General features: G+C 29.3%; 1 protein-coding gene across 2 annotated transcripts; it reads right to left on the bottom strand.

Moving 5' to 3' along the window:
* Nucleotides 1-725: 725 nt before the first annotated feature.
* Nucleotides 726-11079, bottom strand: LOC132949500 (caspase-1-like). Of its 2 annotated transcripts, none has more exons than XM_061020432.1 (7): nt 10816-11079; nt 7654-7855; nt 6139-6324; nt 5950-6066; nt 5294-5562; nt 4800-5096; nt 726-1661 (listed from the first exon to the last, which is right to left on the bottom strand). In XM_061020432.1, exons 3-7 carry the CDS (start codon nt 6168-6170, stop codon nt 1429-1431), a joined length of 948 nt encoding a protein of 315 aa, XP_060876415.1. In that variant the 5' UTR covers nt 6171-6324; nt 7654-7855; nt 10816-11079; the 3' UTR covers nt 726-1428. The 2 variants fall into 2 exon arrangements, with proteins under 2 accessions (XP_060876415.1, XP_060876416.1); XM_061020433.1 differs by lacking the exon at nt 10816-11079 and adding an exon at nt 7927-8291.
* Between the last annotated feature and the right edge of the window lie 1213 nt (nt 11080-12292).

Raw genomic sequence — 12292 nt, 5'->3', positions numbered from 1 at the left:
AATCGTTTGGGGCTTAACTGCATTCTACCAAATGCATGGACCATGGCTGGGGGGCAGATATGCAATGTTTTTACAATAATGTTTAATTTTTTTACTTATTTCGGTACGCAGGTTGTATTAATGGGTTAATATATTCTATGTATTTAATGTACGTTTTAAATTATATATTTAATAATATATAACAGTAATACGTAATAACGTATTTAAATAATGTATTAAGTATGTCATGGGTACAAGGATAACAATATTTTAGGCCCCCGCTGTTTTTCTTATCACCGTTTGGAATGGAATCGGTCCCGTCCAGTCCCAGGTTTTAGTATCACCCCAAAAGATTGGTACAATTTGGTTGAAATAACTGATAGTTTGCAATCCCTCCACATAATTATAGGTGTTGAATAATTTAATCAATTCTTCAGTATTCAAATTAATTGTTTAAAATTAACCTATTTATTTATTTAATAGCAATATACACCATACAGCTAAAATTATAAACTAATAACAATTAATACAATAATTTAAGTAAATGATAACATACATAAAAGTTAATAATTAGATTGAAGACAATTTAATATCTTAACTTAACTAATTTATATACCTTAAATAAGTATTTTATAAATTATGAAAAAATTATTAATTTTATCTAAATATAAAATAAGATTAGAATTACTATCAAAAAGTAATTTTAGTAATTGTATTTAATTTAATTTTAATTATAATATGGACATTTTGAATATGCAACATTACACAATAATGTATATGTTATAAAAATAAATTTAAAGATAGTTTAAATCACAGAATCTTATAAAATATTTTATCTTTTAAGACCGTGGTTCAAATTTTTTATTCATTACTAAATATTAAATTTTTGAACACTAATATTAAACTGTTCTCTAAGCTTAGAGTCCTTTCCAAACTTACTGGCGCAAATATGAGAGGGGGTTAGGGGGACTTAATCTCCCCATATTTCTGCCAAGTCCCCCCAGTTCAAAAGTCAGTAATTAGTACTGAGCATATATAATTTTTAGAAATTATTATAGAAAAAGCTTTAGTCCCCCCCAAAATAATTTGATTATTTGCGCCTATGCTGGTGGTTGGTGTCTACGCCCCAGATATCATTATGCAATCGGAATACTATAATTAAGTAACGTTCACAGTTTCACACACAAAAGCCCGATTCCTTTAGGCATAGGTAAAGTGTGCCAAATACATTTGTGGCACTAGGTTGCACCTCGTGGTGGGCGGAGTCCCCAACCGCCAGTAAGTTCGGCAAGGACTCTAGTTGAAAATGGAGCTACAATTAAAATAGAATTATTATTATACAAATTATAGTTTGTAATCTTATACTAGTTTATACTAGTTAATACATTAATGAATATTTATCTCGTTGAATACACAACAGAAACATGTTAATTGTATGTAACCAGTACATTAATTTTCCTTTTCAAATTTTACAAATCTGGTTAACATAGATGTAATACAAGGAATTTGTTTTTTCTTATTCATCTTAGGATCATTGGAATTAGATTCAAATTCAATAGCCACTTTATGATTCACTATTGTCAGTATAGTTAATAGGTCATGTACAAAACCATATTTATTGAGAGCATCACACAAAGCTTCTATAAACCAAGATCCTTTGAGGTTGCGCCATGCAACAAAATCTGAAAATGTTACACAAGAGGACGTCAAACTGTATGTGTATCAGTCTTATAAATTTACAACATAGGAAACTCAGCAGAACCAATTTTGTGTTGTTATCTTTAATATTAGTCAAACAATCTATAAACATTATATTTATATATCGATGAGTTATTTTAATTTTAACATAACACCTGATGGTTATTACAATTTACAAGTTAAAATCAATATATAATATATACATAGAGTGTAACAGGAAGACCAGACAAGAAATATACTCATGTCAGCAAATACCCAAAAATAAAATTTAGAATAATGTTATTACGTTCCAAATTAATTTAATCAAAAAAACATTGATATTTTAAAAAATTCTAAAAAATAAACTACTTGACTTAGATAAATGTTTTTACAATCAAAATTTTTCTTATAATCAAATTCACAAATTGGCTATTGGCGTCATTTGGGGGGTGGCAACTGGGGCATTTGCTCCAGTCTAGTATTTACATCAACCTTAAGTCGGCAAATTTACCACCACCACGACCCTTAACAGCTATGGCACTATGCTATAAGAATCTGAGTGAATTAAATGTTGAGTTGGATAAGCAGTGAAAAGTTGCCCTAGTCTAATAAAAACTGAAATGCCGCCTTTGATAGTAAGTATGCTTTGAGATCAGCATCTTTTCTGATAGAAAAGTGAACCTAGTTGGTACTTCTGGGAGGTAAAAATTGAAAATTCCAAGTAGTTTTAGCAAACGCAGAGAAAAACAAAACAAAAGTGAAAGAAAAGTGAAAATTTTTACACAAAACCAATTCCTTATAAGTTTCATAAATGTGAGTTCAAAAAAATCAGAAATACTTTGGCACGGTTTTTTTTATATTCAATTGAAGTTCAAATTTGACAAGATATTGAACATTTTTCAGTTAGAAATTCACAATTGGTTTACTTTTCAAAGCTAACATTACAAATGTAAAAAGAATACTCCTCCCAAATTTACCTACCTTAATCAAAAAAAAAAGTTTACCGAAAAGCAACCTTAATTTTTTATGAGTGTTTGAATTAAAATTTTTACGATATTGGATTTTCATAGGTAAATTAATGAATTTTCATCAGTCAACTTTTGATATTTTGTTGTAATTTAAGAACAAATTTTTAAAATTTTTACTAAATGTTAAAACAACTATTATCCATAAATGGTAATATTTTCAAACAATTTTGAAACTTTTTCAGCTATGATAGCCATGAGAAATTTTTTAAATGTTGAAATTATTATTTAGTTAGGAATTCATACAAGTTTTCCTTTTCATACCTAAGATTAAAAATGATTTGCATAAGTTTTCCTACCTATAACAAACAAAAAAAAGTGTACTTAAACTGAACTTTATTTTTTATGAGCTTTTGAATTTAAATTTTTACGATATTATATATTTAGTAGTAATTTATCGAATTCAACAAGACCTTGAAGCACTAAGCAGTCACCCACTTACCCCCCCCCCCCCCCCACTACCTACGAAAGTTATGAGGTATTTACCCCAGTAGCCATACTGGTGTATTACATACATAGTGGTTCGGCTCCACTGAGCTAGGCCAATGCTAACGCACCAGGTCTCCGCTCAAAATTGTTTGTCGTATCCAATGATTTATCATTGAATTCAAATATAAACACATCCATTACAATGACATACTTGACAACTACTGTACAGCAGAGCGGTACCCATTTGTCCACCTTTTTTACATTATTCGTGTATCTCAAATGACTATAAATTATTATATAAAAATTTTTTTTTTAAATATTGATTAGAATAAAAGTTATTTCATCGTCAAGTCTTCCTATTACATCATGTAAACTATATAGTATGGTAACAATAGTTTATAGCAATAATAAAATAGGTATATGAAGCGAAAAAAAGTGACATCATTTATAGAAGCATTATTATGAGTGCAAAGCAATTGATGTATTGGATGGTTATGACTTATGTGGAATGAGATGGAACAAGGAAGGTTGTTTGACTTCTGGAGAATTTATATGAAAGTACTGTACTGTTAATGGTGGCAAGGTGATTAGGTGTGTCTATGAAGCCATCAAGAAGATAGTCAAGAGGATAGAGATCGGATGTCCGCTTTGTGACAAGGAACTTTGAGGAAAGTAAGAGAATATTCATAATTTCAAAACGCGTTACATAATTACATTAATCATGGCGAATGTGCTCAATTTCTGAACATAGGTTTTATGCGAAATGAATCTATTTTGTCCCTGATTAAGCCTTTATTGGTCCATTAGATCTAAGATTGGTTCTTAGCAAGATAAGTATACCGAAATATCACGTGACACACAGTATTCTAGTATCACACAAAATAAAGTGTACAGGGTCAGGGGAACTGATTATCTTCGTGTTAAGCATTGGGATTGGGTAAAGATCAGGCAGTGATTTGGAGCAGGAAGTGGACGCCTCCCCCCCATTATTTGAAGCCTTGACAAAAATGATTCAATCTACTACACAGAGAATAAAATACTTATTTATAATCAATTACCACAATCTCAAAGCATCATATCAATTTTTTAAATTTTGTTAAGTTATATAAATAAATATTAAATACTGTTGATTTAATAACCTTGTATCAGATTATATCATTCAATTCAATGAGTTTAAATGATCCTACAATAGATATTATACCCTGTGCCAGAATTAATGCTTCTTTATGGGCGATAACATCATAATATGATAATTAAAATATTTGATAAGTTTTTGTATATAAGACACTGGCTAAGATATACTTAGATATTATATCTTAGTCTGTGATATAAGATATATTTGATTAATTTGAATGAATCATCTACTAGCAAATTAAGTTTCTCATTAATGTATAAAAGTTATCATTAATATATAATTTGTGCTGTAAATATATTTTTTTCTAGGAATTAATTAATATGAAATAACCTGTTCTTATTAGTAATCTTTAGACATTTATAAGAATTTAAATTTACTTGGTACGATTCACAAAGTTACAAAAGATACCTAATCTTGTTTATAAATCCAAAACTTAAAAAAAAATTATAAGATTACGTTAATAAACTTTTATTGTGTTAACAGTTTAAATTATTAAATAAGCTCTTAAATAAAATATTTTAATTAACAATAGCTATGACCTAAAATCTTCTTACTAGGAACTGTAGAGTAAGCTATAAGCATATCAGCATAAATTGGTATTTTGAATGAAGAAGGACCATCCACTTGTGTTCTTAACTGAACTCCACTGTCCAATCGGTCTCCTTGACAAGCCTGAATGAAGAATAGCTTTGGTTTACCAGCTAACGTAACACATTTGTCACCAGTAAATCGCCCCCAAAGAATTTCCTCTGGTTTATAACCTCTATCTTTAGCATAAATGATTCCTTGTTCACCATGAGATAATACCGCCATTAAAAAGCAATCATGTTTCGTATGGTCTTCTTCAACCCCTGTTAAAATAAAATAACTTATAATTTATAAATACACAATAGTACATAAAATTTGTTGGTTTTTAATAAAGAAAATATTATGCTAAAAAAGATAATGTAAAAATAATGATATGAATAGAAATAATTATATTTTCAATACAAATTTAATCAATATTATATTGTATAATAAGAAAGGTTTAAATAACATGTATACATACAATAGTCAATTGTATCATTCAATTCGTCCAGCGTTAAATTTTCATATGGAGTAACACTGAAACCGAGGTTATTTAAGGATACTTCTAAATTACGACAATCCACCTCAGTTCCAACTCTAGATTCCAAGTTTTTATTCTCAATTTGAAAGTGTTCATGATTAAAAATGATAGCCTTCCCACGTTTAGTATGATGCATATTGTAATACCATGCATCCTTATCTGTTGAACTAACACCAACACTTTTACCAGGTGTAGTTAAACAACTATAACTAAAAAACAAATGTAAATTAAAATCAATAAGTTTTTCACTCAAAATATACTTTTAAAACTAAAACTAACTTTGTTACACAGATTTAATACTTTCTAATTTTAATGAATTAATTGAAGATACTTTGGGATTCAACTAGATACAAACAAAATTTAAAAAATCTTACCAATTTTTAGATTATCAGTAGATGACTGAAGAAGTATTATAATTGAGATGGCAACAAAAATATAAAACATAATTTTAAAGCAATTGTACAGTAACAATTCTGAATATTGTAATACAACAAAACAAATTTCAATTTGAGGATTGGTTTACATTGTTAAGGGCTTATAAAAAAAATGCAGGTCATCAAAATCCAATCTTAAATTTAAAAATATTGGCTACTCACAATGAACCTGCGTCGCTAGTGTCCATGCCAGGTTGATTTAACTCTTTTAACTTATTAATTTGTGGTGTCCGAGTGCTGTAATGTGTAGTGTTTGTGTCATGGTTGCCATTTTTGTATCTAAAACAATAATCGTATGGTCGTCATGTGACTGAAAAATTAAAGAAGAAATAGTCTAAGCCCGTAGCTCACTGGAAACGTTTGGTGTTTTCGTTTTTCTGCATCGTGAAAACAAGTGCACAAGTAACGTAGGCAAGACTCGATAAAAAGAGTTTCGGCTGAAGCGTCCCAGTGACTGGCAGTGGGACAGTGTCACAGCGAGCAGTGAAGAGTGAAAACCGAACAGTATCAACTATGAGTCCTGAATACTGAGTAACACTATAATAGTGAGTTAGTAAAGCGATTAGTGAGTAGCGACCAAAGGTAATAAATACGTCTTAATGGTTATACATTATAATACATGGTGGTGCCACTTCACTATCGAAATCACAACTATCGCCAATACTGTTGAGTGAACTAAGGTAGAACCAGTAGAATACGAGTAATTTAAGTTTAGCCGAAAAATCAAAAATGTCTAGCATTTCATTGGTTCCACTTCCACGGTTCCACCTTACACTGGTCGATAATCGATAGTGATAACGATAGTTGTGATTTCGATAGTGAAGTGACCCTACCCTAGGTAATTATAATACATGGTAGTGCCACTTCGCTATCGAAATCGCGATTGTTATTAACTATCGCAGCACTATTTGATGCGCATGACCAGCATAAGGTAGTACCAATGAAATACGAGTAATTTTTTGCAGCAAATTTAAATTATATTTTTTATCTTAATATAATATTTGCAGTGTAATGTAATTACATTTAATGTTTTTAATTTATTATTATTTTTTCTTTTTACTGTAAATATTATAATTGCATTTAATATTGTTATTATTATAATATAATATAATTATTATTATAATATGTTGTTGCACTATTTTTTTGTTTCTTTTATAAAATCTTGAAATTTAGCAGCCCTGGCCAGGATACATCTAACTATTTAAGAACAACTAATCAATACGAATTTTCCCGTATTAACAGTATACATTTATACTGTAGATTAATATTGCTACTTATGTGGCGATGTTTTAAATATAATTTAGTAAAATTAGTATTTACCTAACATTTTTCTGTATAAGAAATACTACATTTATCTTTAAATTTACAATTAAAATTCTCAAAAAATAATTATTGCAATGTTTATCTTTCTTGTTGGATTATTAGGAATTTGGAACATTTGATAAGCAAATCTGGCTTCTGATATAATGAACCAATCTGATTGGTTCCACCTTAGATCATATACTATGGATAGAGCTACTGCATTATAAACGCGTACTACGAGTTGAAGACAACATAAAGACAGTCGCAAGGTGACTGATTTCTATTGCGCATGCGTGTCACTAAACTAGCGGTGATATAAATTGTGCGCATGCGCATTTACACCTATTCACTTTAGTTATGTTCGCTTCAAATATTTAGTCAGTAGCTCTATCCATAGTATATGATCTAAGGGTTCCACTCTCGGCCACCATTTTATTTCGATAGTAAAGTGATTCTACCATGACAATTGTATTATAATTACCTTGGCACTACCATAGTACCATGTATTATAACAACTAATAACTATATACCTGGCTATTTTTTTTTTTCATAGTTGCTACTTACTAGTAGCTAGTTGCTAACCGCTAGTTGCTAGTGACCAATGACCATTGTTCGTATTCAGCTGTTTCATAAATTCACGTCGGTGTCAGGTGCTCGATTGCAGCGCGACCCGTGAACAAAACATGGCAGGGTTCCTCAAACAAAATATTCGCACAAATCCGCTTCAACTTTTAATAATACTATGGCATGATCAAGTTTTTAATACCTATAAAGTATTTTACTATAAATTCTATTGATGAGTAATAAAATGTGTTTTATAGCAGCTGATCATGGTACATTTTCCAAATTTGTTGTTAGTGCATAATATGAACATGTTTGCGAAACATTACTGACTACCGAGTTTTGTCAACAGGTCGCTAGGGATGTTACCAGTGTAGCATAACAGGTGTAGTGATCCCTCACTGCTCGCTTATATTTTGAGTTCGTCGACGTTGATGGTTAATGTAGGAGAGAAGGTTGGAGAGAGACAAGTTGTATAAGTTATTTATAGTACTTTATTGTTAAGACAAAATAATAATAATTAAACATTTATAAAGAAATTAGATAAATTTGAGGACAGAGCGAAAAGCATCTGCCCGAGAAGTTAGTGACTGCGTGGTGCAGACTCTGTACTAAATCCTAATTTGCTATAGACTCTATCTTATATTTATATAAAATCTATATGTATAAAAAAATGTACACGGTAGAGCCCAGGAGGTGGATATCTGAAAAGGAACCGGAGCTGGACGTTGTTATTGCAAAACAACCCGAATGTACGATTGGCACTCTTCTTTATTGGCACTTAAATTATTATAGGTTTGTTTTGCAGATATTTGATGTCGAAGTTTTAATTACGTCGTAAAACTCTAGGTACGTACATGTACGCGATTCTTGGAATCGAATAGTTGAAAGTTAATCTCCTTGTTGTTGTTGTCCTACCGCGGAAAGGTACTTAATATATTCGTAGAAACGCAGGTTTACTACACAGGGGTTATTCATGTTTTTAGTGTTTTTACGTTTTTGGAAAATAAATGCATGACCCTTTTTAAATTGTATATATTGTACGATTACGTATTTATACATGCGCATATATGTATATTATGGTAGGCATATTTCATACATTTCAACATTCTTAAGAAACAAATTTGAATGAAACGAATAAACGATACATATCGGTATAAAACGATCGACCAAAAAGTCACGTCATATGTATAGTGTATCGAATAGTATAGCCAGTATAGGTATAGAATAACCAGTGTTTGGCAAGTTCTTTAAAAAAAAGAAATCGTTCTTTTGTCGTCCTTTTTTGGAAAACGAACGAGTTCTTTTTTTAGTTCCAATTAAAATAAAAATTCTTATTTAAACATTAATGTTTTTTTTTCATATGCATACTTCTTTAATTTTTAATTATAATATACACCTACATATTATTTATAATTCTAGTTTGAGATTTTCTTCAAAATTAAATTGTTGGCCGACGTATGTCGACCATCTTATCGTTTATTGTTATAATAATTATTATATTTTATATAGGTACTCATTTCTATATAAATTATAACTTATAACTTCAAGAAATATTAATAAAGTGACTAATGGCTAATGAGTAACGATTAACGTCGATAATCGATAACGATCACTAATTGGCAATGTACATTATAGTATTATACACATTATAAAAAACATATCTTAATTTCAATTATTTACATATCTGTGTGAATTATTGGAATCCCGGAAAAAAAGACCAAGGAAAAACAGAACACGGAAAAAAACAACAAGAAAAAAAGAACACGGAAAAATAAAACAATTTACAATTGTTTGGAGAAAACTACATTTTAAAACCGAGAATAATCATTTTAGTTATTTTGTTGTAATTTTATAATATTAACCACGTTATACATTATCGATTATTATCATTATACACCACTGGCTATGACGATTGGTTAAATTATTTTTATTTTTACCCATTACCCATTAGGTTTAAAATTTACATATAGAGTAATGTATATATACCGTAAAACCTTATAACGGAATCGCTCTGTACCAACTGATATTTCCGTTGTAAAGGAGTTTCCTTTTTAAGGAGACTAAAATATACGGGATATAAATTATTTAGAACTATTTACTGTACACCTACTACTAGGTCAATAGAAGTATATTAATATGTACATTATAATGTATTTTTTGGATATAATATACAATTTAAATATAATAAAAGGAGACATTTTTTCCGTGTTCTTTTTTTCCTTGGTCTTTTTTACCGATAACCGAATTATTGGAACTAGAAAGGAACGAAAAATAATGTTCTTTTTCCTTAAATAAAATAACTCGTATTTTTTTATAAAAATGAACTCGTTTCAGGAATCCGTTCCTTTTAGAACTCGTTCCTTCCAAGTTCCAAACACTGAGAATAACTAAAAAGTAGATAATCGTATAAAAAATTGTATAGTTTAATTATTTACACAATAATAAAAAAATTATGCATAAAATATACACATCATATGCACATGCATAAATACGTAATCGTACAAACTATACAATTGAAAAAGGGTCATGTCACAAAATAATGCATATATATTTTCCGAAAAACGCAAAAAAACACTAATAATCCCTATATATTATGAGGGTTAAGCAGCAACCTTAGCAGCCGTTTTTTACATATGGGAGACCACCGACCTTACAAGTTTGGTCTCCTTATTCTAGTTTTCATGAGTAGAGTAATTATTATTGTATTTATTGTTAAAAAGAATATAGTGATATTATAACCATGACAAAATAGGTACTAGATAGGACGTATCCACGGTCCACGATACGATGTAGATAATACAGTGTAGTCACTTCCTATGTTAGTTAAAAATCAATTGTAGATTTTACGTTGTTTATTAACAATAACAAAAAAGTAAGGAAGACAGGTAAATTCTGATTTCACCAACACGTTGAGCATAAAATATCAACATTTCATAAAAAAAACCTGCCACCCTGCCCATTCCCCCCAACACAGATACATATATATATTTAAAAAAAAATACTTCTTCACAAGCTTGATCGATTATTTATTTCTATATGGATAAATAATAATTACTTAAATCATGAGTTGTACTCATACTCTGAACAAATGAACATGGTCACAGCACATTGACTAAAAATGATTGTATAATTAATATGATTAATTATATAATTATATATAACCTTTATTTCAGTTTATAGATTTGACATTTCTGAGTAGGTATCATTGTATCATTGTATCAATAATATTCTATCCTTATGAAGTGTGGTGTACCGTCGTAGACTCGTAGTGTTCAGTCAATTTAGGTATTGATGTAACTAATTACAAAAATTAAGTAACACACACTTGTAAATATTAATATAGTTTCCAATTTATTATTTTTCTTACGTAATAATGAATTTTGAATACACATTAGATTCTTATAAAATAAATGTATTATTAATACTACAAATATAAGAGAGTCTGAACGCAAATATGGATGCTCGGAATAAGAAATGGGAATCGAAGTTCTGAAGTGGTTCTGACAAGTAACGCACTTATCACTCGACCGACTGTACGAGACTGCCTATTGCCCACCCGACGTGGCGGTGGAAACGGTCTGTCTGGGGCCTTTGGAATGTGCTGACCAAGCTGGGTCGGTCACGTAAACCATCATCGTGAGAACCGATTTGGTCTCACACTCGATATACCTTAGTCAACACATTCGTATGCTATATACACTTACCCAATACGCATATGGCTTACCCGCACATATATCTATAATTATGCATGTATATTATACAAGGCTGGGCAAGTTAATGATTTTTTTTAACTCAGTTAAGTTAGTATGCACCAATAACAAAAAGTTAAAAGTTAAAAGTTAATTTAACTATATGTATATTAACTCAGTTAAGTTAAAAGTTAATACACAATTTTCGTTAACTTTTTATTAAGTTAAAAAAAAGTTAATTAGTAACACAAGCGTACTTAATTTTTTTCCAACCCAAAACTAAATTATAAGATATAGTGTTAAAACTTCATACAGTATTTCCATATAAGTTAGATTCGAATGATATACATTTTTAACTTTAAACAATATACGATACATATTTTTTTACATGATAAAGAAATCATTAAAAACAAAATAAATTAAATTAACTTACTTCTTAAAATGAAAAAACAACTTTTTAATTTCACGTTAATTAAAAAATAAATTTAGTAAGTTAATATTAGTTAAGTTATAATGAAAAGCCAAAAGTAACTAGTTAAGTTAAAAAGTTAAAATAAAATTAACTTTTTAACTTAACTTTAACGTTTTAACTCGTTAATGCCCAGCCTTGATATTATACAACACTTATTCCTTTGGTAATTGGTAATATTGATGTTTATATACATTGTTGTAGGCATGTAACATATTATTCACATAATTTTGTATTTAATAGTATATTATATATTATACAATTTGATGGGTGGGTTAAAAATTAAAAAATTATAAAAGGAAAATTAATATATAAAATAAAACACTACATTTTTCTTTGCTCAAACATTATTTGTAATAGTTATATGGTCAACATTTTATTACTATATTAATTAATAATGAACTCATAAGAGAATCCAAGTTCAGTTTAAACTTTAAATACTCTGAACAAATGGACATAGTTATGGCACATTGATTAAAAA

Source organism: Metopolophium dirhodum, chromosome 7 (assembly GCF_019925205.1).
Source record: "Metopolophium dirhodum isolate CAU chromosome 7, ASM1992520v1, whole genome shotgun sequence".
In the NCBI taxonomy this organism is placed as follows: domain Eukaryota; kingdom Metazoa; phylum Arthropoda; class Insecta; order Hemiptera; family Aphididae; genus Metopolophium; species Metopolophium dirhodum.
Note: the sequence above shows the minus strand (reverse complement) of the source record. Positions and strands in the feature narration are given on the sequence as shown.

What these genes read in the sequence shown, in the direction of transcription:
- LOC132949500 (XM_061020432.1), bottom strand. Translation starts at nt 6,170, where the DNA reads ATGCAGAAAAACGAAAACACCAAACGTTTCCA. An exon ending in GAAAACACCAAACGTTTCCA is followed by an intron (nt 6,067 to 6,138) that starts GTGAGCTACGGG and finishes TTATTGTTTTAG; the next exon opens with ATACAAAAATGGCAACCATG. An exon ending in AGCTTACTCTACAGTTCCTA is followed by an intron (nt 1,662 to 4,799) that starts GTAAGAAGATTT and finishes TAACATTTTCAG; the next exon opens with ATTTTGTTGCATGGCGCAAC.